General features: G+C 38.2%; 5 protein-coding genes and 1 non-coding gene across 7 annotated transcripts; 1 reads left to right on the top strand and 5 right to left on the bottom strand.

The window, feature by feature from the left end:
- Nucleotides 1–1,750: 1,750 nt before the first annotated feature.
- LOC106346559 (chromophore lyase CRL, chloroplastic) lies at nt 1,751–3,746 on the top strand. Its single transcript, XM_013785930.3, has 9 exons — nt 1,751–2,131; nt 2,216–2,265; nt 2,466–2,526; nt 2,616–2,651; nt 2,740–2,790; nt 2,886–2,978; nt 3,062–3,166; nt 3,278–3,370; nt 3,450–3,746. The coding sequence occupies exons 1-9, from the start codon at nt 1,952–1,954 to the stop codon at nt 3,594–3,596; spliced, it is 816 nt and encodes a 271-aa protein (XP_013641384.2). The 5' UTR covers nt 1,751–1,951; the 3' UTR covers nt 3,597–3,746.
- A 22-nt stretch (nt 3,747–3,768) lies between these two features.
- LOC106346558 (magnesium protoporphyrin IX methyltransferase, chloroplastic) lies at nt 3,769–5,123 on the bottom strand. Its single transcript, XM_013785929.3, has 2 exons — nt 4,447–5,123; nt 3,769–4,380 (listed from the first exon to the last, which is right to left on the bottom strand). Exons 1-2 carry the CDS (start codon nt 5,002–5,004, stop codon nt 3,997–3,999), a joined length of 942 nt encoding a protein of 313 aa, XP_013641383.2. The 5' UTR covers nt 5,005–5,123; the 3' UTR covers nt 3,769–3,996.
- A 66-nt stretch (nt 5,124–5,189) lies between these two features.
- LOC106346557 (coiled-coil domain-containing protein SCD2) lies at nt 5,190–9,119 on the bottom strand. 2 transcript variants are annotated; one of them, XM_013785926.3, is made up of 16 exons: nt 8,178–9,119; nt 8,005–8,083; nt 7,884–7,925; nt 7,726–7,788; nt 7,582–7,631; nt 7,470–7,497; nt 7,270–7,344; nt 7,052–7,162; nt 6,901–6,961; nt 6,550–6,663; nt 6,367–6,485; nt 6,184–6,253; nt 6,066–6,107; nt 5,860–5,900; nt 5,653–5,779; nt 5,190–5,568 (listed from the first exon to the last, which is right to left on the bottom strand). In XM_013785926.3, the coding sequence occupies exons 1-16, from the start codon at nt 8,960–8,962 to the stop codon at nt 5,447–5,449; spliced, it is 1,929 nt and encodes a 642-aa protein (XP_013641380.2). In that variant the 5' UTR covers nt 8,963–9,119; the 3' UTR covers nt 5,190–5,446. The 2 variants fall into 2 exon arrangements, with proteins under 2 accessions (XP_013641380.2, XP_013641381.2); XM_013785927.3 differs by having other exon boundaries at nt 8,005–8,077.
- A 492-nt stretch (nt 9,120–9,611) lies between these two features.
- LOC106346561 (acyl carrier protein 4, chloroplastic-like) lies at nt 9,612–10,753 on the bottom strand. Its single transcript, XM_013785932.3, has 4 exons — nt 10,471–10,753; nt 10,259–10,345; nt 10,045–10,167; nt 9,612–9,951 (listed from the first exon to the last, which is right to left on the bottom strand). Exons 1-4 carry the CDS (start codon nt 10,537–10,539, stop codon nt 9,820–9,822), a joined length of 411 nt encoding a protein of 136 aa, XP_013641386.2. The 5' UTR covers nt 10,540–10,753; the 3' UTR covers nt 9,612–9,819.
- A 553-nt stretch (nt 10,754–11,306) lies between these two features.
- Nucleotides 11,307–12,992, bottom strand: LOC106351279 (CASP-like protein 1F1). Its single transcript, XM_013791099.3, has 3 exons — nt 12,272–12,992; nt 11,684–11,798; nt 11,307–11,590 (listed from the first exon to the last, which is right to left on the bottom strand). The coding sequence occupies exons 1-3, from the start codon at nt 12,448–12,450 to the stop codon at nt 11,375–11,377; spliced, it is 510 nt and encodes a 169-aa protein (XP_013646553.1). The 5' UTR covers nt 12,451–12,992; the 3' UTR covers nt 11,307–11,374.
- An 8,597-nt stretch (nt 12,993–21,589) lies between these two features.
- Nucleotides 21,590–21,697, bottom strand: LOC125581145. Its single transcript, XR_007318856.1, has one exon. It is a non-coding gene; the product is annotated as a small nucleolar RNA R71 (small nucleolar RNA).
- Between the last annotated feature and the right edge of the window lie 6,205 nt (nt 21,698–27,902).

The raw sequence follows: 27,902 nt of genomic DNA, 5'->3' as shown, positions 1-27,902 counted from the left end.
ACATCTCAAATCATATATCACCCAATATTTATGTATAATTTTCATGCGGCCTTACTCTTAAAAACAATCAATTCGGATTTCAATCTTGTGAGGACAATGAGACTATCAATCTTAAAGGCATTTAATCAATCAGTCAATTTCTAGCAAGTCTCAGCAATACTATTTCTATGTGCTCATAGTATTATGGTTTATCAAGACTATCAAAAACAAATTCAATTAATCATGCAATTAGGGTTTAACAATCAATGGATTTTAGCAAGACTATTAAAAAGATTTATTAATCACTCAATCAGTTTCAAGGGTGATTTTAGCAATACTAGAATATAGATTTCAAGCATGAATTTCAATGAATCAGTTTCAAGGCTGATTAATATTTAGCATAAACCATGTGTAAATAATTTATCTAGTATCCGAATTTATCAAACCTCAAAAACATATAATCATATCAATCAATTTAATCGAACTTAACATACAATCTTAAACCACGAGACATTAGATTTTATCATGAATCTATCAACCTAGCATACGGATTCTCAATTATCAAAGACATCCAAATCAGATCAATATAACCTATCATACGAATTATTTAGGGTTTCTATTTAAAACATATCAGATTACAAAACTATCAATCCTAGCAGATGATATTCAACCTCAAGAATCATGCAATCAGATCATTCAGATTTTAAATAAGTAAACCTCAATCAATCTATCAACCCAACAGATTATATAAGCAAAGCAAGCTAGCAACCTATCAGATTCAATCAATGTTTTAACAGGCTGGTCGGTTTAAACAATTTTAAATCAGATGAACAATTAACCAAGTAGGATGAGAAAATAAATCTATCAATTTAACGGTCAAACAATTCTAGCAACATAGCATCATATTCAATCAAATTTAAAACCTCAATGATCAAAACCGAAAACAATTTTGATTTCAAAATATTCGATTTGGGTTTTAATATGTGATTTTATAATTATGGTATAATTAATTTTGATACTTATATTATTTAGGGTTTGTAGATATAGGGTTACAGTTTATCGGATTTTAACTTGTAAAAACCGATTTGGGGTTTTAACCATGTAGGAACATGATTTAGGGTTTGGGGTATCGAACTTTTAGAGCTTCGATTTACTCAATTAGAATTTTTGATCTATTACCCTATGGTTTTGATTCATAAAGATTAGGGTTTTAAAGTTTCATTCTTTATCAATAAATCCATGTTCGATTATGGGTTCTTAGGTTTTGAATTACCTTTTAACCTTAGATGATTGTTGAATCGGACCACCAAAGGAGTTGAGCCGCGAACTGGACACGAACGGGACGCGAGCTGCTGTTGCTAACGAGGAAGAGATCGCGTGCTGAAGCTGCTCTCGGGTCGCGAACGTCTGAGCTAGGATCAGGAACGCCTTGGGTTGAAGCTGATCGGGGACGCGAGCTGGAATATATGCGGGAACAAGAGACGCGATCGGGATTAGGGTTCGTCGGATCGCCGGCTAGGGTTAGGGTTTTAGGGTTTTTCGATTTGGGTATTAGCTTAGGGATTTAGAGTTTCGTGCTGATAACGTGTTATAAAAGTAATGTAAAAGTCTATTTTATTCATAACATAGAGGTTCCTTATATAGGAGATTACACCGTCATAAATAAATGAAAAGATTACAAATCATAATCTCTTAATTATGAGTCATCCACAATCTGGTTCATAACATTTTTTCCTATCTGGACTGATTAAAGTTGATGAGGGGGGGGTGCTAAAAATGATGACGTGGCAAGTACCCTCACCACTAGTTCCCAAACTCTCGAGTGTTCGAATCCGAAAAACGCCGATTGTCGTCACGTTCTCACGAGCTTTGATTTGGCTAAAGCTAAGGCCTTTCTTTCGATCTTGAGGAAACGTCAGATGCTAACGTTACAAGGATTGAACTGAGACGAAAGGAAGCTTCTTTTTTTTTTATGGGTACCGGGTCAGGTTCGGATCCGGAGTCGAGTTCGTCCGGGTGGAGCAGGGCTCCTGGTTTGGTAGTGAAGACGCTGGTTCTGATCGGCGGCGCTGTTCTCCTTAAGCGTCTAACGAAATCCACCACTCGCTGGGACCACTCTCACGTCGTCTCTCGCTCTCTCAGCGGCGAAAAGGTCCCATCTTCAATTTCATAATTTTACCAAAAAGATGAAAACTTTGTGCTGATTCAAGGTTTTGTTTTTACTGGGTTTTCAAAGTTTTCTAAGGAGCAAGCATCAAGGGATCCTGATAATTACTTCAACATAAGGTTTGTATTGTTATCTTGATCGATTATTGATGAATTGGTTTAAACTGTATGTGCTTTTTTGGTTTTAACTGTTAAGCTTGACGTTGCTATCTTTGTGAGTTTGTTTCACACATTGAAAAAAACCTTCATATGGTATATCTTGGTAAGTAATATAGTCTTCTAAAAATGTTGTTATAAGCTTTTGAGATGCTTTTGTGCAGAATGATGAGCTGCCCAGCAGCTGAGATGGTGGATGGTTCGCAGGTTTTGTATCTCGAACAGGTCAGTAGTTTCAGCTTCTTCTTCATTTTGTGCATTTAGGAAAGTGTATAACCTTGTTTGTATATGTTTATGTTAATCTTTGTGATCAGGCATTTTGGAGAACTCCTCAAAAACCCTTTCGGCAAGTATGCTTTCTGCATCTTATGACTGTTCTTCATGTCTGAATCCTTGTGAACCAGTTCTTTGATAATTATATCTCTGTTTGGATTGCAGAGATTGTATATGGTTAAGCCTTGTCCAAAGGAACTGAAATGTGATGTTGAGGTGAGAAGATGATTCATACATGTCCTAACCTTTTATGTCTTTATCAAGAGAGTGGTTCTAAACAGTGTTTTATCTTCTTCTTTTTAATTCACCAGGTGAGCTCATATGCAATCAGAGATGCTGAGGAGTACAAAAATTTCTGTGACCGCCCGAAGGACCAACGCCCACTTCCGGAAGAAGTTATTGGTGTAAGTTACCGCTATAACTGATGGTAGTCCTTGAATGTTGCTTTTGTTTTGGTGTCACAAAGTTTGTTTGCTTGGAGTTACAGGACATAGGAGAGCATTTGACAACCATACAACTTAGCTGTTGTGACCGCGGAAAGCGTTGCTTGTATGAAGGATCAGCTCCACCTGGTGGTTTCCCAAATTCATGGGTATGTTATTTTTTCTGAGACATCAAAACTCTACACTTCATGATTCAAATGTACACTTTATTTATGTTACCAACGTTTGTTTCTTCTTTCTATGCATCATGAAATGAAAAGAATGGTGCAAGCTATTGTACATCTGATCTTACAGTCCTGAAAAACAATGAGATACATCTCTGGGATCGCGGGTTTGATGATGATGGAAACCAGGTTCAATCCCATTTCCACCCTCATCTTTACGGTATGAAGAACTTTCATTTGATTTGGGGTTTCTTGCCTCATCTTTCAGGTGTGGGGACCAAAGGAAGGCCCGTACGAGTTCAAACCGGCGCCTTCATCGTCAAGCATCAACAGCGATGTGTTCTCTCCTTTGAATATGTTTCCTCAATCTGCACTTGATAAACCAATCAAAGGATCTTTCATTTTGCAAGAGTAGGTAAAGGAAGGCCGTTCCCGCCTTTGTTTTCTGTCTTTGTAATTCTCTATGTAGTGGCAACCAACACTCACTTATGTATCACCATCATATACAGTTTTTACTTGCTATGTTCATTCTTCACTAAGATAAAAGGTATATATGTTAGCCCAACTTTGGTTTAAGTCCATAAATATGATTTAGTAAATCTTCTGCAAGAGTTCTGATCATATAGTAAAGTTACATATTACATTTGACAACATTAAACAGTGAAGAGCTATAGAACTATGAACCGAGTCCTGAAGAAGTGCATGTTTGTAGACACCACCCTTAGTGAAATTTGCACATACGGCATAGTTCCTACTCACTGCTAAGGAATAACCAACAGACGAATAAGAATTTTTTTTTCTTTTCCAAAAATGCTCTACATTGGAGCTGCTTCGATAAGCCTAGAGAAGTAGAACTGGGTGGTAATGAGTCCTCTCTTGCTGATTCTCCACCCGACCTTACGCAAAGCATTTTCAACATCCGCCTCTGAGTGTAGATAGGCCCTTGTAGCCTTTGAAGGACCTGGGAAAAGCTCTCCAATCCTCTTCAAGATATCGTAATAGAACGTCTTTGGTGCAAAACTCAGAATCACTCTCTTCTCAGCTAACGAAGCGAGGTGTGCGATCATCCCGTCTGCTTTGCTCTGAGGGTAATGTATGAGCACGTCTAGGCATACAACAGTGTTATACTTCCCACTTAGACTCTCTAAATCATTCACTTCAAATCTCGGTAGATTCTCTGATCCTAACTGCTGCTTTGCCTATTGCATATTACAAGTTGAGTTAGGTAACAACAATCAGAGAGATTCAGATTAAAGAAACCTCACCTTCATCTCAGCTTCGGCGACCATAGCTGCAGAGATATCGCTAGCGGAGACGATCGCACCTTCCTTAGCAAGTGGAATCGAGAGCAATCCTGTTCCGCAGCCAGCGTCGCAGACCGTTACGCCGGCCAGCGAACCTTCTTCCGTCAGCATGAGCATCGTTTTCTCAACCGTTTTGGCGTGGCCGATTCGTATATCCTTCTGCACGCGGTTCACTTCGTCAGTCTCGCCGTAGATCTTCCTCCACCGCTCGAACCCCGTGCTGTTGAAATACTCCCTCACCACCTCCTTGTCGCCTCCTCCAACTTCCTCCGCCTGCAGTTTCCGCCTCCTCTCCGGATCCGTCAAGGAAACGATCGTCGCCAGAGCTGCGACTGATCCGCCTCCGAGTACGGCGATGGTCGTGCTGTCAACGCTGGATAGGTCGGTGACGGATGCAGCGACGACGGTGACGGCTCTGCTCCGTGAAGCGGCTACATTGAACCTAGCGGCGGTTGGGAATCTAGGGAGGAATTGAGAGGCTGAGGAAGATGATGACAACAAGGAAGGAGCAATCGTCATTCTCGAAGCAGTTTTGCCTATCTCTGTTTGGCGCCCTTGCAGTTGCAGTGAGCAAGTGTTATCGTTATCGTCTGGATAAGATAAGGAGGATGATCTACCTTTTGATTTCCGTGGGGCCCACCTTAATGCGGGTTGCGTCACTGGCCCGTTTTTATCGTTGGTTAATTTCCAAACCGAACCAAACCAAACCAAACCATATTTTTATTAGATTTTGGGTAAGGAATGATAATGAAGAGTGTTATACAAGTAACAACATGAAGCTCAAGATAGCCCCAACAAGAGGAACAAGTCTGAAAGCAAAGCATATACACTTTGGAACAGTGATCAGATGTTAATGATGACGATAATCTTTGTGTGTATATGTGTGTGTGTGTATGTGTATGTGTGTCATAATTTGCAGAGAGGACATTAGAGCCGGTCGTCACTCGTCACTCGTCACTCGTCACTCGTCACAGTAGTCAGAAACGGAAAGAGGAAAAGTGGAGTCGGTGAGTTGTGCGCGAGATGCTTCCCACAATTGTTGTTCTATTCCAAGTTTCCTTAGCTCCCTCATACCTCGTTCCACTGCCCCCGGAAAAATACAACAAAGAAAGAATCAGTGTGTTGTATACTAGATAAAAAGTATATGAACTAGCTAAGAAGCCTTACCATCAACTGCATCATGTGATGTTGGCTGTTCTGCGATACGGCTGATCCAGAACTTAAGACGGTCTTCCGCGATATCACTCTCCACGCTGTGAATTTTAGCTCTTTTCCAGTAGTACATCAGCCATGCCTACAACATTAAACATGTGTGTTTTGAGTCAATGAATATGATCCTGCTAAGTAAAAGCCTTTGCCGATTTAAACTGTTACCTCTTTAAAGAGAATATCCTGTTTCTCATCGTGACTCAACTCTGCATTAAAAATTCAGAGGAACTATTTTGTCAGTAAGCCCCTAAGATTCAAATACAATAATATAGCTGAAATACCACAAGGATATGTTTTGTTAAGAGGCTTATTTGCTTATATGATCACTCTGTGTAGATAGTCAGGCAGACAGTTTAAAGAACATGACTCACCAAATGCTTCAGCAAACTTAGGCTCCCCTTGCACCCTGGGATCTGGATATTAAAACCACATGAGTGTCTCTTGTATATCATTCACATATGTGCCAATCAATTTTTAGATATATTTTACCAGTGTCGGATTGTCGGACCACATGTTTTTGTCTGAACCCGGCAAATACAAGCATTATAGCATCCTCAACCTATGAGGCACATGATATCATATATATATATATATATGAGATGATTATCTTCTGAGAAATAACTTTTTCAGTTAACAACATCAAAATAAGATTATAATATGGGCATAGTTTACCTTCAAGGATGCTATCTCACGTAGACCCGTTTCAACGGCAAGCATACTCTCTATGTTCCCTTCTCCATTTGCATCACTGAATTTACTAACGACTTTGTTCCAAGTGCGATCGCTACCATCTGGCAGATATGTGATGTTATCAAGTTTTTTGTGAGAAAGTTGGTGGGGAATCAAGAACCAAACCTGTCTGCCAGGAATCTTCAGGCTTTTGGGCCGCGGAAATGACAACTTCAAAGGGAAGAGGAGCTAAAGCTGACCAATGTTCATGTCTTGATGGAGCTATATCCTTATAAATTCCTAAGAGTGAACCAATGAGGTACATAAGTAAATATCTTCAAATGAGGGCGGCAAGTAATATTATTGATCAACGCCATCTAGTTAAGTCTGCCGTAAGATAATTGATCAGCTAGTCCATGTCGGTATACAATGTATGACATATGCTCTTATCATATTTGAAATCATATCCGGCACTAGAATGATTTGAGCAGGTTACTTCTTCTAATAAATCATTCAAGGAGAGAGGAATTTTCTAACCGTGTTGAACAGCTAGTTCCCAGTAGCGAGCAAGCCAGCATCTCTTTAAAACAACTTCCTCCTACGATATGTCAATCATATAGGTAAATCAAACAAAGAATGTGGGGTTAAGAGGTCAATGACAATATTCTAGTTTAGTTTGTGAGCAAACCATTTCTTCATGAGTCAAAATCGTTCTATGTATCATTGTCCGAAGAGACTTTGTTTCAGCTTGAGCATCCTGGAGCTGTTCCACGGCCTTCTCCGTTTCCTCTTTCAAGCTCTGACCATAACACAACACATAAGAGATGGTCATTTCCTTGTCAAGTTGAAAGGTTTATATCATAAAGTCTAGAGTACACTTTATTGTCTAACACCAAAGCACTGCACCTGAAGTTCTGCACAAAAGGCATCAGTTTCCTTGTGTCTTCCATCTCTTTTCTGTTCAGCAGCCCTTAATGCTGCCTGCAATAGATTAAGTAAAATCCCTTTTAAACGCCAACACAAGGTGGCAGAAGAAAAGGATAGGACATGCATATTGCATAGAACAGACTAAACAACATCTATTCAAATATGACTGCACTACGGACCTCTCTTTGACGCAACGCTGCTTCTTTCCTGAAGGGATCAACGCAAACTTTGTGAAAAAAGCATCCTTTTTTTAGTAAATGAAGGTTTTAATAAAGACAGAGAAGACTAAACCTCTTCAAGAGTTTGACGTCAAAATTTGCACCTTCACCTAGAGAAGCAATCTGTTGCAAGCCATGCACCAAGCTTAACAGTAAACATCAACATCGGATATAAACGTACATATCTACGAAACTGGATTGGGTATATGATAAACACCTGTCTCTCTAGCTCCCTAGCCCTTGCTTCTGCTGCTTCGCGTTTTTCTCCAGCTCGTTGAAGCTGCATATGTATGTAACACATCAAGTACAAAAAGGCAGCAACACACAAACAAATGAACGAATATTAGAGGCAGATAGAAAGAGAGAGAGAGAGACCTTATACAGTATATTATCATTTTCTTCTTGAAGCATATCTAGCTGCAATGATAATGAAGTTGGTGATCAATCATTTTAACCAAATAAACACTTTTCATGGAGTTTTGAGAAGAGCACATACTTCATCACGTAAGGCCGAAGCTTCTCGATCATCTTCTTCCTGATTCGGTGCTAAAATGTCTGCAGAGCTAAACCTGAAACTAATCGTTCGTTCCCAGTAATGTCGTCAAAAAAAGGTATACAAGACAATCAAACGAAGCGGTAAGCTGTATAAACTCCAATCTTTTCTTTTACCTTTTCTTATACTTTAACTGAGCCTCCGATTGTTTTGCCGGCGGCACGTCAAACTGAACATTGACTTTCCTGTCTGCGTTCTGCTCAGAATCCTCCATTGGATTCCGACGCGAATACCCCGGAACTCTAACCCTGAGTGCAGGACTAGCGTTCTTTTGAGGAATCTCCTCCGCTTGATTCTTGACCACATTGGCTGTGATCTCGTCTCCGTCGAGTTCATCGTCAAACTTAGGCGGAGATAATGCGATCGGTTTCACCGCCGGAGCTTCTTTCTGAACACTAGCATTCTCTTCAGGAATCTTCACTTGATTCCGTGGCAAATCGGCTGCGACTTCGTCACCGTCGGATTCATCGTCAAATTTGGGCGGGAGTAGTACGGGTCTAACCGCCGACACTCTAACGTTCTTTTGAGGAATCTTCACCGGTTCATCACCGTCGGATTCGTCGTCGTCAAACTTAGGCGGGATTAAGACCGGTCTCTTCGCCGGAGCCGGTTTACCTCTGACGGTTCCCTTGCCGATTCGTTTATCGTCTCGTCTTCGATCCCGAGAGAGAGGCGGAAGATGCACCTGGTAGAGATCTTCGTCTTCGTCGTCGTAATCATAGTCGTAGTCTCGCTGCTCCATGACTTTAGCGAGTAGCTCGGCGGCGTTTTGCTTCCGGAGCGTGCTTCTGCCAGAGATTCCTCCTCCTCCGTCGTTGGTCATACGATGAGAAGGAGACATCGCAGGTGAAGAATTAGCCGAGCCGACATTATCCGACCCCTCCCACCGCCTCCGAGCCATCTTTTCAAGATCAGAGACGGAGTCAACAGGTTTGAGGGGAAGAAGAAGAAGAAGAAGAAGATGAATATCGGAGACTATGTAAACGCTAATAGGCGTGGACCGAATGGTGGCGGGAGGGGAAGTTGAGAGATCGTGGGACCCATTTTCTTATTCTTTTTTTCTTTTCTCTTTCCCTCTCAGCAAATCCAACTTGTTTAATATTCAAATACCCCTAATCAAATGAAAAAGTCCAGAATGAGGAATGATGGAGTAGGTTTAGTGGTAATGTTTTTTACATATCCAACATAAAACTTTACTTGAGTAAACAATTGTTTTACATACTGTTTAATATTATCTCATAGTTTCCAGTTTTTAAAGTGATCAAAGAGGTTTTGGATCCTTGAAACTCTTAAAACTCAAAACTGTGCAATTTAACTCGTTGTTGGAGAATAGATTCCTTCCAATCAAATTTGAATCTGTGACTCATAAAATCTCTATTACATGATTTAAGAGTTTTAATCACTAAACCAATTCGTCTTTTGGTCATAGTCCCTAGACTACCATAGTAGTTCGTTACCAGAAATCAACTCTTCTTTTTCAATCTCTGAGGAAAGTTAGCTACAACTAACAAAAGCCATGTCATATGAATAGAAAAGCTAAATTCATGTGGTAGCGACACATAACACATTTCTATATTCGTCATAAAAGACCAATCATTCCCAATGAATCAATCTCAACGTACCAATCAAAGTTTTCTCATAGTCAATATCCAATCTCAACTTCCAGAAGAAGAAAAACAAAATGACATACGGTCTAATTAAATGTTCTCAAACCAAGAAAGGTCTAAAGGAAAAGAAAGCCGGGAGAGTTTAAGAAGCTTAGGCCGCAGGTTTCTTCTGAACAAGATCCTCAATCAAATCAGCCGCCTCTTGAATCGTCGTAATGTTCTGAGCATCAGCTTCCTCCACGCTTATGTTAAACTTTTCCTCCAATGCCATCACTATCTCCACCTGCATCCATATTCACCCAACGTTACTAATGACTAACATATTTGTAACATCACATTTAAATACGAAACAGAGAGAGAGAGTATTATAACATACCGTGTCAAGAGAATCTGCGCCAAGAGCAGAGAATTTGGACTCAGCAGTGAGCGCAGTGTCAGCGGATAAAGCTAACTGTTCCTTCACAATGTCACTAACTTTCTGTACTGTCTCTGGTTTTGCCTGAATGTAACCATGCTCACATGTTACAAATCAACTTATTACATTTTATCATAAATATTCAACTTTAGCTTCAAACAATTGTCTTGCTTACTGCACAACTGATTTGAAGACGAAGGCTCTTCGAAGACTGGAAACGACCAAAGGAGATAGACTGAAAAGTCGAGGCTTTCCTTAACACCTGATGATTAAGCTAATTGCGTTATATTATGATTTTGAATATTATTACAAACAAAACTGAAGATGGGGTCAAGTATCTATTATTAAGTGAAATGACAAACGGTAGATGTGTATATGTAAAGTCACCTGAGAGATTCTGGTTGATTGTGTGGAGGGAGCTTTGAAGCTTAGAGAAGTGGCTGACAAGGAAGCCATTGAAAGAGATGAAGCTCAGTATACAGGTCTAAGATACGGAAAACAATGGCTTCTCCTATTGCAAACTCAAGTTGGATAAGGTGTAATCTCTTCAGAAGAGAATTGTTTTTCATGCAGTGGTGGACGTGGATACGGCGTCGTCTTAAGAGACGCAAAAGCACAATTCTCTTGTTTTGTGGCCTAGGTTTGTTCTTGCGGATTCATGCCTATCTTCGGCACATGTTGCTATGGGTCCCACATTTGTCAAGTGAGTTTTGTCACGTTTTGCAACTAAGACAGGCCCAAACCAAAATGCAAGTTACTTCAACGGGCCCTTATTGGTTCTTGTCCGCACCATGTTTAGATTTTCAAAGGAGAGATCGATCCATAGATGATAATGTTTTTCGGGAATATATCTTTCTTTTTTTCTTCTTATTCCGGTATCCGGATGTCCTCAAAATAAACCTGATTACAAATAAACCTGATTATCGACCGTCCATCGGAGCTGAGCTGGAGAGCTAGGAAAAATAATTCACTCCATTTTAATTGACCGTGGCCAAGACTCGAACCTAGGTGCCGGAACTCACAACCGTGAGATTTTTACCACTAAGCCACGAGCGCCTGGTTAATATATCTTTTGAATTCTCAAAATTTATGTAAAAAAACTTATATGGGGAGTGGAGTATCATAGTAAAGTAAAATAAAATAAAAACAAATAGTTATATAATACACGGACTCAACTCAATACAATTTCTTTCTGTAATCATTCATCTTAGAAAATCTAAGTATATAAGAAAGATTGAAGAATCTTAAGAATATTAGAAATTGAATAATATAAAATGTAAAGAAAATAGTTTCAGTGATGACGAGCAGCGGAGGCAGTTAGGACAGTAAGGATGAACAAGAGGAGAAAAGAGGCAAAGGAAAAAGCGAGTGAGAGAGTCCCACGATTGCAGTAACCATGTACATAACCGCAGATCGGAAGCCAACCGGCGTGTGTGTTACCGTACTTTCCAATGTATCCCTCCGATGTGGCCGCAGAGAAAGCCGACATCGCCGTCAACGTCGCAAGCTATACAATATTTCCAGACCCATTTCAAAACGTACGTTCAGATGTCTAATTTCCGTATCAAATATTCAGATTGAAAAATTGGATGGTAATTACCAAATCAAAAAAGAAGAGTACAAAAACAAGTCCACGTTTACGGACAGCTAAACAAGCCCATACGAGCGTGAACAATGTCAAGGCGGAGATAGCTATATCCGCGTACACCAAATACCTGCGAAACATATCAAAGTTTACGAACTTTCATTGCATGCATGTCGTCATCACTCCATCTTTTAATTGTTTTACTCGATATTTATTGTAATTAACAATCAGTTTTGTATTTGCTCATAGTGATGATTTTGGCTACACGGTTTAGGATTGTCCGTTTTGGCTACTATTAAACACGAGACAAATCACTGGTATAAAAGATAAACGTCATATGAATGAGACATAAAAAAAATTCAAGAATGAATTTATTTTGCATATATTTCTACGTCATAATAGAGGATATTTCCCCCTTTTTTAAGTTACAAAAAAATATTTCTCCCTTTTTGCAATTTTTTTCCTACCAAAATTTCTGAATTATTTCTCCATATGTACTTTTAAATGTGAAATAGTGAAATTTCATCGAGATGATGTTGCGTAATTTCGTCATCATTATCTCACTAGTTAGAGCACCTTGATGAAATGAGCAATAGAGAATACCTAAAGGCTGATGAGTCGCTGTATTTAGCCTCAAAAGCAATGCCATAAACAGAGGCAACTTCATGGTTAGTAATCATGAGCCCCATGGAGGCCAATGCGGTGCCAATGGCTAACACTCTCATCGACACTTGAACCGCAAGATTCATTGACGGCGTTCTTTTCCCTCCATTGTCTCCCATTATTATTATTCAGATTCAAGCTTTAACTTTCCTTATTGATTGTTACAAAGATCAAAACCAAAAGGACAAATAGGACAAATATATAGTTGGCGGTGTTGTTATTTGCTGTGGTGTAAGATCCCAAAATTCAACGAAGACAAGAGAAGGAGAAGAGTAAGTGGGTTGGAAAAGAAGAGATGGACAGAGGCAGATAATTTAAAGGAAAATAGCATGTGGGTGAGATTGCGAAACAAGATATTTGAGGAGGTCGGATGATCGAATCTCTGCCTAAACAGATGGGCACTTTCTATTTGAATACATTAAATTTGGTAACACATCTTTGTTTACAGACTTGTTTTTCAATAGTAGTTGGTGTTATGGAATAATTAACAACAATTAAGATCAGATTTGGTGAAGAAAAAAACTAAGATCACAAATTCTTTTTAGAAGCTAAAAATAAAATCCTTGGGCCATCCAAATAAGGACATAATTTATATTTGTGTTACCTATTTGTTGATACTAGGGATCGTTACCCGCGCCAAGGTGCAGAGTTTTTGCATTTTAATCTCTTTTTGCCTTTTGCTTACTAATCTAGCATTCAGTTTTTCAATGCATTTTATCTTTACCCTCTTGCCTTGTTTACATTTGTTTTCACGTTCTGTCGTTTGATTTGTCTTAGTTTTGGCTTGTGTAATAACTTAACCCTGCTCATTCTTCTTTCACTCTTTATTAATTGATATTTTTATCTCGCTTAGCTCTGTGTTGCCACTAATTTGCTTGAATCATTTTTCATCATCTGCTTCGTATTCTTTTCATATTCATTAACTATTGTCTCCAATCTCTTTAAATCCTAAAAATCCTACGTGTTCTTTTGTTTATTAAATCACATATTAAATATTGTTGAAACTGTTTATTTATTCTAATAAATCCTTACGTTTATAACTAAGATGATATGGATAAAAGACTGATTATAATTTAGTTGAAATTTAAGTCTAAAGTAGAAGTTATTAAACTTGCATTCCTTCTTTTTGTCATCCAAGATAGCTTTAGTCAAATCAATATAATTATATTGATTTAGAAAACCCATAAGCTATTTCAATCCCAAAAAACAAAAAAACAGGCGCATTTGTTATTGACGCTGCTATGGGTTTTCTTTACTATAAACATAATTGCTTGTCACAACTGTTAATAAACCCAAATGTGTTTACAAAAGCTACACATATAAGAGATTCATACTCATTTCTCTTTCTCTAGTCATCTCCTATGTTAGTAGCTATCATAATACAATCATCATACAAATGATATATCTCTTGGTTCCATATAGAACATGCAAAATAACTGTTTTCTGCAGACTCCATGATCACTAAGTATTATAAATATCAAACTCTGTCTATGGTCTATTTATATGTTGAGGAAAGACCTCGAAATGTAGCTTCCAAATAATGATTTCCAGGTCAACACTTTGCATGTTAACCTCCACAATGGGATCAGCGGATCTGCAGATACCGCTACATGTCGAGTCAAACGCAGCTACACATATGTTCCCTGCTTGTGCCTTTCATTCATAATCTGCAATTCTCTCAAGAACCAGAATCAATGTTAAATGAGGTAAAAGTTTTAGAGTCACAACAGACTTTGTATAGCCAAGCCCAATAAACCAAGCACCCAATGTAACATCCCCACTTGCCTATTTGTGCAGAAAATGACTTGATCATTATATAGTAGCACCGAGAAGTTAGATGGAGAATGAGGTATGAATGCAAAGTAGACAAAACAATTAAAATCTTACTGATTATGAGAAATATAAGAAATCAATTCTTTTGAAATGGCGTATAACTGTCCAATAGCTTGATAGAAATACTTGTTCATGTTCTCACCAAACTTCCAATTCCAAATGTATATATAAATCTATTAGAGTTATTGCCAGCGCTCTGTTGCGATATTTGTTAGCTAAAATAATCCATCCAACATAATAGGAAAAAGAAACCAACGAAATTGTAAAGCTAACCATCAGATGAGATGCTTTTGCTGTCCTGACACATTGCAAGCTTAGTGATTTCACTATCAAAAGCAACAAACTCAGCAGTCATATACATCCGAGACATTTATTTACAAACGGTTCCTAGCACAGGAAAATAATATTATTATGTTACGGATGATACGTTTGATGCATAAATACAGTTTAAAATTATTTTCAACTGAACATTTGTGCCTACTGAATTACCTTATAACACCCACTGCATTGTGATTTTGGCATGTTAAAGCTGAGAATCAACATTGGAGCTTGCGTTAGCATTTGGAACATGAAATATAGCACCATCAATTTCCAGTGTTAATTCCATTGACAATAGCTGTGCAAAAGAACTCTGCTATTAAGGTAATCGTGATTAGTAATTCTTTACATCTTAGTGCCGTGCAACTTCAAAACGATAGACACTTACAATTGACGGCTCTCAAAGATGGACCGCAAACCATCTAATGATATGCTTACCTCGTCGTATAAGTAATCCATGTCACTTTCCTCCCACGGGTAACGTTGCTGGTGCAGATCAATTCCCTCCACTTCTTCCTCGTCATTAGGATGCTCTGCAATATACCCTCTGTAAGGTTCAAATTTATGTCGCTAGAATTATCAGAGAAGGAAATATAAAGTACCCTCCAAATCTTCTGGATCATCGACATTTTCTTTATTCAATGATCTTCATTCAACCTAACAACCATCAAAATAAAAAGAATGTGAGACACATAATCTTCAAAATCCAAGTTTAATGAATGAAAAAAACTCAGGAAGACAGAAAATGTCAAACACTTCTTCTTCTTTTACTTCTTAGCTCCCGTAAATGAACTGTCAAAGCCATCATTATTTGCAGAAAAAAAGATTAAACAAAGCAACTGATGAAAAGAAACAAATATGTTTCACATCACATAAACTCTTCTTGAAACTCTTCTTGAACCATCAAACAACAGATAGTATGTCTCCCGTGTGACTCAGCTGAGTCCTCAATGGCATCCTGAACGACAAATGTCTTCTTCTTCTTGGTTAGATCAAAGGGTGCAAGCTAAGGATGACCAAAGAAAATTAAAACCACACAATCATGATTTATCAGGCAAAATAAAAGAACTAATTATGAATTTATTAAAGATGGGGAGATGTAGAGACTAAAGAAGATAAACTGATTCATGGAACTCAAAGAGCCAATCTGTGTTTCTTAGATGAGTCATGAACCGATGATTAAAAATTGAAAACCCTAAACTTTCATTGAAGAGAACGCTTACAGACCAAAGAGGTCTATTGGGCATTTTTTTAAACGAAGCTCATTTCAAAACGTGAGTTATAAAGTATTTATTAAATCATTAGATAAAAAAAATTAAGTGTGGGTCTCACAGAGAAAACTAAATAAGCAAAGGTTTTTGACCTTCATAAATATATATTAGTTTCGGCCATCAATGTACAAAGTTTCTTTTAATTTAGTAATATAAATGTTGGTATTTATAACTCAATACCCCGGGTTCAATCCACATGCTTGACATTTTTTCACACTTTTTAAAAGTGGAACCCACTTACTTGCTGACGTGACGGCTCAGGAATGAACCTCATTATATTATAGATTTCATAAAATGTAACATATTTTATTATTTATAACAAATTTGATTAGTAATAACTAATCTTTGTAAATTTATTTTAGATCAAATTGTGTAATATGTTTTTCTGGTAAAATATTTGATTTTTTATTATTCTTCAGCAATTTGATTTTTATCAGATGCTTTTGTTAAACACCTTAAATTTAACATGTGAGAAAAATAGTAATTAATACGTGAGGTTGATAGGAATTGTGTAATTACTCTTTATTTTTCTGATCTAAACATTTATTTATAGAGTTAAAGATAGTTAATCATCCTGAGAAAGAAAGTTTGATAGCAAGCACAGAGCTGATTTGTCAGAGAATCAGTTTAGGCACAGAAGAAGAACATATAAAATCAAAGGAACAGCCTATGACGCTGGTGGACTAGTCTTTCAACTCAGCAACATTTTCATTAGTCATGAGAAGGATGATGAAGTTTTTTCGAATCAAATAAGCAGCTAAAGGATCGAACACAAGAAAAACTGCACGCATCTAACCTTTTTTTTTGTTGAGAAAAACATGCATGCATATAACTTATACATGTTTTATAGTAAATATTTTGGCAATGTATAGTCTCTATTTTTACCCCAAAAAAAATGTATAGTCTCTATTCTGGAAGGGAAAACTTTGTAATCATTTACAACTCTTTCCATTCATTAAACGTAATTAACATGCTAGTTTTTTTTTTGGTTCACTCTCTACAGGTTCACAAATCAATATTATTTTCTTATTTCATATTTTATATCTTATAAGAAAAAGTTAATAAGCATTTGCTAATTATATTATGTTTTTAAAATAAAAAATTAAAAATAAATAAAAATAGTAGTAATTGAATTTTTTTTTTTAATATTTCTAACGCCGTTACCAAATCAATAAATTCTAAACTCTAAACCCCTGGGTAAACCCTAAACCCTTGGATAAACCATAAATCATAGGTATTAGGATTTATCGAATGATTTAGAGTTTATGATTAATGGTTTAATGTTCTTAAGATTTAGTGTTTAGTTTTTATGATTTAGCATTTAAGATTTATCCAAGGGTTTAGGGTTTACCCAAGGTTTAAGGTTTAGTATTTTGCTGACGGCTTTAAAAATCTTTTTAAATTTTTTTTTTTTTGCAACTACTACTATTTTTACTTTTTTTATTTTAAAAACATAATATAATTTGGCAAGTACTTATTATTTTGTTTTTTTAAGAATATAAAATATGAAATAACAAAATAGTATCTGTGGGTGAACCGAAGAAACATGCTTATAAAGACAACTTATACACAGTACTTGTCCGTAAAGAATAAAACGTGTACATATTATGGTCAGACGTTACTCTCTAGATGAAAGTGGATTTTGCTCATCCAGTTTTTATGTAAAAGAAACAAACTCAGCTTTCTGAAAACGAAGCTGATACCAAGGGGACTTGCCAGAAATTGACGAACGTATCAACATCATATGATGCATTCGAACCTAATTTGTTTTGGTCGAAATCTGACTCGCGCCTTATTAGTTTTCTTGTACGACATTGATAAAATTACTAGGAAAGACATTTTGCTAGGAGATAACGAGCAACATTTGGCGGATTCAAATGATGATTTGAACCGATATTCTTAGCTTAGTGGTAAGGGGGTTCCAACTGAAACTTCCGCACTAGGTTCGAGACATTGGCCACCCCTCCTCCTTTTAAATGGATTTAATCGTCCATACATATCCGGATACAAAGTTTCGTGGAATTAATTTTTGGGCCTAAAATTTTTTTTATGATCCCAACGATTATAAAAAATAATAAATGATGATTTGAGCATCAAGTTAATAACTCCACAAGGGTATTTATCAAAAATTCCTTTTTTGCTTAATTTATTTATTTCACAAATCATTATTCCTCCATATTTTATTTATTAAAACAAAATTTATCATATTTATGTACATACATACAAATGGTCATACTTATGTAGCGCTCACGTCAAAATTTTATAATGATACTTAATAGATTTTAGTTATTATTACGTTTTAAAACTAGAAACATTGACATATTTAAAAGATTACAAATTTAATTCACGTATTTAACTTTAGAACGATCAACATTTTAGTTTTTTTTTCTCTTTTAAATTGAAGCCAAAAATATTTATTAATTTATTACAGAATTTACAAATATATGTTTACAAGCCTAAATGAATGAATAGAACTAAATGCAATTAAAATAACATGACTTAATCTAATTAGAACCAAAAATAAATCATAATTTATGCCAAAAATCATAATTTAACTGAGAAGAATAGATATAAGCCACTTTGCCTAAAAATAACTTAAACAATTCAAATTAATGCTTGAAACTATATATTTAATCAAAATAACAATATAATATAATTTAACATAATATTTTAACTATTTTCAAACATATAAATTTTAAAATTAAAATTATTAATAAATAAAAGAAAAATCAATCAATCATAATAATTTGCTATTTTATAAGTATTATACCCGTATACACTAAAGAATCACCTAGTTCTTCTATGAGGTTGATTGTTTGTGGTTTCTAAAATGATTTTTGGTTTTTGATTTTCTAACAACTATTTTTTACCCATCAAGATTTTCGGAAAATAGATTCCCTAAAATTTATGAAAACCAGATTTTCAAATAAATATCTACTTCTTAACAAAAACAAAAAACCACATTTTCTGGTTTCCTTAAGCAATGTGCGTGACCCAAAAGAATTAACACTTAATTATGTGACTATAAATTTTTAGGGTTTCTACTGTATTTCCTAGTTATATATATTTATTTTATTCAATCATCCGAGTCTTTACATCACTTAAATAAAAATTAACACTTAATTATGATTTTATTCTTGTTTTTCTAAAACATTTTTAAATTTATTAAATACAATTGCAGAAAGTCAGAACCAAAAAGAAAACAATTTTAGATCTTCCAAAAAATATCAAAATATTTTAGCATACAACACTAGTTGTTCCTGTAGAACAGGATTTGCTATTTATTGTTTAAAATTAGAATAATAGAAGTAAGAAAACATTTGAAAAATATAACTAGAGAAGTTTTCTTCTGGAAAGTTCAAAGGTTGTGTTAGGGTTTACAAATCGCGTCACATTCCACTTTGCTGCCTCGGCACCCTTTTGGTTTTAAGGTGCAGCACCAGTTAGAATTTTTTGCTCGATAACAATGTGGTGGCTGAGCATCAACTTTTAAGTTAGCACCTTTTTAATTAAAAATGTTGGAGAAAATGATTATGTTTTTAATGGTATGATGATAAAGGATTGGATAAAAGGTTAAGTATATATAACATACCTTTGATATACTATGAATTTGACTCATTTTCATCCATGGTATATAAGTGTTTTACTATCTATATATTATATTAGGTATGTTTTCAGGTTCAGGAGTATCTTGAAGTAAAGTGATGATTATGCAGCATTTAGGAGCTTAAAAGAGATTTCATCCGAGCTGACCATCAGAGGTCTATACGAAGAAGAAACAATCGTTCGATGCACATTCAGTGCCGTCGATCGATACAGAAGAGAAGCCTCGACGATTGAAAATTATGATCGATCGATGTACATCCTGTACCATCAATCGATGTCGAGACGCAAGATGCGCGACTTGGTTCCAGCCAACTTTAAACCCAAGGCTTCACCAAATCACAAGATTACCCTTGACGAGTTTTTAACCTAATAGTTATATACTTGCCTAAGTGTTAGGAGGCAAAGAGTTTTTGAGCCACCATGGTATTCTTACTTTCAGCGAGAGAGAGAGAGAGAGAGAGTTTTAGGAGAGAAAATCATGGAGAGATTTGTGATTGGAACTCCATTGATTCATCTATTTTATTCTATGCAGTTTTTATCTATATTTTGTGTCATGAATTGCTTAGCTATGCATGAGTAGTTTACTTGTTAGATTCAGGGTTCAAATAGGTTAGAGGGATTAGCCCCAACTATAGATTTGCTGAGTTGTGATATTCATTGACTGATTGTTCTTAATGTTTGTTTTAGCCTTGCTAACTAGAACATGAACCTAGGAATTTGCATGTGTCAAGCATCCTTGATCATCCTGTCCAGATTCTAATCTGTCATGCTAGGACTTCTAGAGAGAGCTAATCGTTGATCTAGGAGACTAGTGAGCATTATCAACCCGCGCCTAGGGCTTAGCTAGAAGCTATCGATCGATATTGTCTTCTGACAATCGATCGATATTGCGAAAGGTGTAGCGATCGATATCCATACAGGATCATCGATCGACACTTTCTTGTGATCAAAAGATGACAGTTGAGATCCAAGATCTAGTTAGTTGACCAGTGAAACATTGCCATCGCTGATCACTGTGATTAAGGAGTTGAGCTCTAATATATCATGCATGCAACTGTTAGGCATCTATAAGATTATAATCTCTAACACATGAATAGAAACCCTGCATCTAATATCTTCCAATAAAGTTACACCCCCAATCATCTTGTTAGTCGAGCAATAGACTTGCTCAATTAGGATTGATATTTACTTTTAAACCATAAAACATCAAACACCTAGAATTAATAACCTGGCTAGATTTAATAGGTTCCCTAGCTCCTTGTGGATTCGATCCCTAAGTACTGCAACTGAACCTCTTATTTGAGAGAGTAATTCACTCCTTAGGGTAATTTGAGTGGTATCAAATTTGGCGCCGTTGCCGGAGAGCTTTGATCGCCATTAGATTTAGTGTTATTGATTCTTATTCTTTTCTCTACCCCCATTCTGACAAAAATTTTTTTTTTTGTCTTTTCAGATGCATGCCCAGCAGTACCAGAAGCAACAAGGACAAACACCTACTATTCTCAGAAGATCCTGCTCACTTGGAACACACGATCCGCAAAGACCAACGTTCCACATCGATCGACGCAGCAGGTTTCACGTCGACTGATTCTCACACCCAACCGTCGACCGACATCCGACCTTCATCGTCGACCGATCTACATCGTTCGACATCTATCGATTCTACACCGCGTACATCGATCGATCATCAGTCACAAAACATGGTTGCGATTCTTATTCTCAGACAGGACAAGAATGAAAACCTGTATGACCGGGATGGTCATCTGCGTAATGCAACAAGTTAGAAATTAGACGCTCAGGGGAATGTAATCCCTGATACTGATGCTACAGGAGCTGCTCAACCTGTAGAAGACGCTGCTCGACCAAGGGCACTGGCTGACTACAATCGTCCAGATCAGTACTACGCCAACAGATCAGCTATTCGACTTCCAGAGATTCAGAAGCAGAATTTTGAGCTGGAGCCTCAGTACTACACACTCGTGTCGCAGATACCCTACTCTGGGTTACCGCACGAGCATCCTATGGACCATCCGGAGAGGTTAGAGGATCTTATCACTGCTATTCGTATGGATGGAGTCCCCGAGGACTACCTATTGTGCAAGCTCTTCAAGTATTCTCTGACTGGAGAAGCGATGCACTGGCTTAACCAGCTACCCACAGAATCTCTAACATCCTGGGCCGACATCAAGAATGCTTTCTTGTGAAACTTCTTCGATGAGGCACGCGCTGAAGACTTGAGGAGCAAAATTGCTACATTCGCGCAGGAGACTGGAGAGTCTTTCAAAGATGCGTGGATCAGATTCAAGTTCTTCCAGCGAGACTGTCCACACCACAGATTCAACGAAGTGCAACTGCTGAGCACTTTCCACAGATTCAAGTTCTTCCAGCGAGACTGTCCACACCACGGATTCAACGAAGTGCAACTGTTGAGCACTTTCTTCAGAGGTATCGCCTTGAGGTATCAGATGGCTCTTGATACAACTAGTGAGGGAAACTTCAACACTAGGAATCCGGTGGAGGCTGTGAGACTGATAGAAAATGTAGCAAACAACAACAACACCAAGAACACTGACTTTGAGAGGAAGAAGTTTGTTGCATCCCTAGGGAAGGAGCAGATGGACGAAGTTAGAGCAAAGTTAGATGTGGTTCATGAGCTTCTTAGGAAGCATGTATGCTCAGCTAAAGGAGAAGAAGCTGTAGACATGGAAGGAGAAGAAGATGTGAACTACATTGGAGGTACTGGATTTCAGAGGTCTGGAAACCAGGGTGGAAACAAAAACTTCTTTGACAATGGTCAGAGGAGTAACCAGAGTTCACAGTTCCAGAAACCTTTCAGCAACAACAACAGAGGCTATGGCAACTCATTCTACCAGAATCCACCACCACAGACTCAGGAAAGCAAGATTGAAGCGATGCTTGACAGAGTTCTGGAAGGACATCAACAACTCACTGTGGATTTCAATGGGAAGATAGATTCCGCCTACAACAGTCTGAACACAAGAATTGAGACCTTAGGGACTCAGGTGAGGAAGCTTGAAATGCAAGTGGTTCAGACTGGAGACACTGTAAAGAGGCAAGAAGCCTTGGCTAGAGAGGCATCAGTTGAGAAAGCAAAACACCACGTAAATGCCATCGTATATGATGACTTTTGGCAAGTGGTGAAGCATGAGAAGCTTGGAGAAGGAGACTTCGAAGTTGAAAGCTCCATGAGTTTCGGCGGATCACATTGGTGTCGACCGATGTTAATGGATACACATCGCTTGACAGATTACTCTAAACATGGATCGACGTCATCTGCTGAATCGACTGCAGAGTGTAGTGCATTTCGAATCATGACTCATGAGGAATTCGCAGAAAAACATCCTCACCCACCCTCCCCTTTCTATGTCAAAATCGATCGACCGCATGAGCCAGCAGTCGACCGACAGAGAGAGACCGATATCGATCGACCCCCCTCACCTCCCATCGATCGACGGGCACCTCTCACCTACCTAGTGCGGTTACAATCTATTGAGAATGACCAAATCAACGCACTCAGACCACCACCTAAACCTTTAACAAACCCACCAGAACATACAACCAACCCTTCATACACTACACCAGAGCCTATGCAAGTTGATGAGGCAACTGAAGGAAGAAGGTTAAGGAAAAGGAAGGAGAAGATTCCTAAGAACCTTAAGAGGGAAGCTAATGAGAAGGAGATGGATGATTTCACTAAGAGAGTCCTCAGAATCCCAGTGGAGAAACCTTTTGATGAAGTTTATTTCACACACCGGTTGTGGATGTTCTTCAAAGAGACTAAGGAGACTGAGGAGGACATTAGGATAATGTTTCATCATGTCAAGGAAATGATGAAACTAAGGATCACATTGAAGAAGAAGAGTGATCCTGGGAAGTTTGCAATACCATGTGTGGTGAAGCATATTGAATTTCCCTATGCACTTTGTGACACAGGAGCATCAGTCAACATACTACCTAAGGTTATGGTAGACCAGCTGGGTCTGAAAATAGAGCCCTCATCATAATCTTTCACCTTCGTGGACCTTTCAGAAAGAAGCTCAAGAGGCATCATAAGAGACCTTGAGGTACAGATTGGTAATGCCCTTGTCCCAATAGATTTTCATGTCCTGGACATCAAGCTTAACTGGAACTCTTCACTTCTACTTGGAAGAGCTTTCCTGCTTACAGTAGGAGCTGTATATGACATGAACACCAACAGATTGTGTCTGACACTAATAGATCCAGACGTCCATTATGACCCAGTTCGAGTTGTGAGACAACATGTCAACCTCGTGGAGCTTGGAAATGATCTTGGCTACTTTGCAGCATGCCATTGTGGAGCTGAGTACAAAACAGAGTACTCAGAATCGATCGACACTCACACTGCGTCATCGATCGATTCCAATGAGTCACCGATGACCGATGAACACTATCCCACGTCGCTCAACGGGAAGCATCTGGTTGACCACTTCACGTTACCAGATCAGTGTTATCCAAAGTTTGCCTTTCAACAACCCAACAAAAGAGGACGTGATGACTATTCCATAGGCAGTTGGGCAGACAGTGGATTCCATAAAAGTTTTGCAGTAGAGACTGTAATTCCTTCATCCAATGAGGATCCTACTGAGGAGTATGATGAGGATTACTGGAAGGAAAGAGCTATAGAGATTGCTATGCAGGATGATAGATATTCAAGCCATTCCTTCAACAACATGTCTTCACCATCGATCGACAGAGTCTACTCAGCATCGATCGATACCCACCCTCAGCCAGCAAAACGATCTTATGCATCGATCGATACACACCTGGTACATCGATCGTTATTAAAGCCGCCGCCTTAAAATGGAGAAAGGGAATATTCCAATCCCAAAAAGATGAATGCTCTCACTAACCAATCAGAAGGAACATCACGAAAGAGCATTCGATCCAAAAGCCCTAATTCAGCAGACAAACGTCTACCATCGATCGGTACTCCAGTATCAACATCGATCGATTCTCATTTTAAACCCAAACTTTCTCTATTTACTAAGAAGAATATGAGTATTGATTACGATTTTCTAACTCCTGAGAATTTGGTATTTTCAGGGACCCAGATGGCCATGCAAGAGCTATAGATGGAAGGATTCTAGAAGTATCCAAAGAGGACATAGCAGACATTCTTCAGGTGGCCAATGAACCAGATAACTTGTTTATGCAGCAACACAGCATTCCAGACAACATTCCAGCTGTTCTCGACGAATATCCAAGGGCCGACACACCAGAAATTGGTTCACACCAATCATACCGACCAGTTGGCCAAGCATCGATCGACAAGGTTGCTCCTACATCGTTCGACAGGGTAACACCAATGTCGCTCGACAAGGCACCTTCACCATCGATCGACAGACGTTACGAATTTGAACACCGCGCTTATGACATCTACGGAGCCAGAAAGTTCAGATGGGAACAAAAAGACGAATATAGTGTCTACAGAGATGAGTCTGGATATGTAAGGAGCGTAGCTGGTGAGATGATCCATGTTACCAAGGACAACATTACAAAAATTCTGGCGAGAGCATCCCTATTTGAAGAGAGTCACTTATGTCTTCCAGAACATGCCACTTCTTTCACACCTACAAAACTGGCACCAGAGATCTACACCAAGGATGAGATTAATGAGATGGTGACTGGTATTTGTGGAGCTCAGGAAAAGCTAGGAAATGAACTCAAGACATTGGTAGATGACACTTATCAGCCTTTGGACAGAGGTTACAATGAGTTTTTCAGAAGTATGGCAGAGATGAGGACAGAGATTGAGAGTATGCAGCACAACCTTGAGAATGAAGCTACGACATCACCATCGATCGACGCCAACAAAGCAACATCGATCAACGTCAAGCCACAGACATCCCAGATTCTTGCAGAACCGGAAAGTTTGGCAAAGAAAAAGGATGAATGAGAGATCGCATAAATCAACACGGGGATTAACGATGTATACAACCCTCTCAAAAACAACGTGGACTGGTTAAGCACGAGAATTGATCTGCTACAACAAGATTTGGACACCATTTGCAAGAAGGATCCACAGCCAGCCACATCGATCGATATCTGCACCATCACATCGATCGACAGCAAGTTCGCAGCCATGGAAGATAGGTTACAAACCTACGAGTATATGCACGACCGTTTCACCTCACCTATCATGCGATACTTGGACACCTTGTCTACACAGATGATGAATGTCCAGAGGGACATTGGCAAGCTTAATGATCAACATGATATTCAGGAAGAAGGTTCAACATCGATCGATAGGTTCCGTAAGGCATCGCTCGACGGCAAGAAACCTACAGAACATCTTCCCTACACAACAGCAGAAGTTGATCAGATCACATCAAAGCTTTACACATCTCTAGACACCATGGAGGAACGACTTGAGAAGCGGTGTGATGACATCTACTTTCCATTCGACGTCAGACTCGGTGGACTGGATAGCCAAGCAGAGTGGTTACAGAAGGAAGTCAAAGCCATTCAGAGGCAACTCGCATCTCAACACCAAATATCAGAATTGATCACCAGAAAACGCTCCAAATCGATCGACAGTAAGGCACCAGCATCGACCGATAAACACTTGGTCACATCGATCGATACCACGTCTACACCAGACGACGAGCAGCTGATACAAAACAAAATGGATTCAATGCATTAGGAACTGAACGAGCTATCAGCATACACCTACGACAAGATAGGATGGCATCAGTTCAGCATTGAAAACATCCTAGAAAGGCTACAAAACATCTCAAATGCAATACAGAAGATGGATGAGAGATGGACCAGAAATGATGAGGCCACAAAAAGTTTCATTGCAGCTTGGTCCAAAATGTGCAGAGATGAGGTGGATGCTTGTTTCCCAACAAGTAACTGTCTTTCCACCAATTAGCCACATACCTCCACAGTCAAGCTAAATGACTATAACAAAGCGCTGAGTGGGAGGCAGCCCACTATTAGGTAATTTTAATTGGTTTTCTTAGTTACTAGTATTTACTTTCATTTTCATTCTTTCAGATTTATTGCAAGACCCAAGTAGGATGATTACCAACATATCGACTGTGGACAGACGTCGACATCGATCGACCTACAATCACATACGACAATCGATGCATACTGATGCACATCGATCGATTCCCACTCCGGTCAGGTTTATCTTCCTAACTTGTTACATTGAGTACTTATGATTAATTTCCACCATAACTCCGACTGTGTTACACTGGGACAGTGTAATTTAAGTCTGGAGGGAGGTTTACTGATATTATGTATTCTGATTCTTATAAAAGGATTTTAATAAAGTTATGCTTAACTATGTGAAAGGGACTATGATCTTATTATTGATTTATACTTGAATGTCTAACCACTCTTTAGCACCATTCTAGATTTACTGATTGCAGATAGTACTAAAGATGCTAAAGTGGATCAACATGTCAACTATACACACTTGCCTAGCTTGTTTGAAAGAACCAATGCTAACCTCCAACACTAACCTGACATTACTGTTTGTCTTGGGGCTTGGTATACATGAGATCGGATTCTTCAGACAAGTCTGGAAGGTAACGCCTTATGTAGATTCATTTATCACATTTCCTCTCTCTATTTTCGACTCTAGAGTAGTTAGTGATATTATCTAAAAAAAAAAAAATCTGACATTTATTACTTAATTAGGACTTAGGATCTAGTTAGGAGGAGTCTGAACAGGACTTGGTGGCTAAAACCATTAAGGCTTGATTCATAAAGAGTCCAATAAAAGAATTCAAACGGGACTTGGAGGCGGCAATCTTCAAGGCTCGCTTCACAAAGAATTCTTGGATATAGGTCAAACATAAGTGAACATGGCTTGGTGGCAACCAACATTAAGTCTTGATTCATGGAAGCCTGTCCAATCTTGATCACTGATCCTGCAATGGAAGCAGACTTTGACTCAAGAGAGAAATTAGGAGCTAACTTTTACCTGCAGTTCCAGATACTTGTCTGAAAATCCTTGCATCCTGTGATCGACACTCCCAAGGTAAAGCATGCACTTTTATATTTATGATAAGAAATGAGGTTAGTAGAGGGGAATGTCAGACAAGATTTGCTGAGTTGTAAACTAGTTGAATTTGGTTGCTAAGCTAGGATATTGCATAATGTGCTTTTGTTATTAGGACTTTTTAGATGTGGTTTGCGAAATTGTAGAGGTGATGATTTCTATGTTTTAAATCTGTGAGTCTCTGCTATTTTCAAACCTCTTTCAGAGAGACTGTCTGTTTGTTTTGCTTGAGGACAAACAAAAAGGTAAGTCTGGGAGAGTTGATATACCATAAATTTGACCCATTTTCATCTATGGTATATAAGTGTTTTACTATCTATATATTATATATTCTATCCTATTAGGTATGTTTTCAGCTTCAGCAGTATCTTAGAGTAAAGTGATGATTATGGAGCATTTAGGAGCTTAAAAGAGATTTCATCCGAGCTTACCATTAGAGGTCGATACGAAGAAGAAGCAATCGTTCGATGCACATCCAGTGCCGTCG

Source organism: Brassica napus, chromosome C1 (genome assembly GCF_020379485.1).
Source record: "Brassica napus cultivar Da-Ae chromosome C1, Da-Ae, whole genome shotgun sequence".
NCBI classification, from domain to species: domain Eukaryota; kingdom Viridiplantae; phylum Streptophyta; class Magnoliopsida; order Brassicales; family Brassicaceae; genus Brassica; species Brassica napus.
The sequence above is the reverse complement of the archived record's forward strand: the minus strand, read 5'-3'. Positions and strand labels throughout refer to the sequence as shown.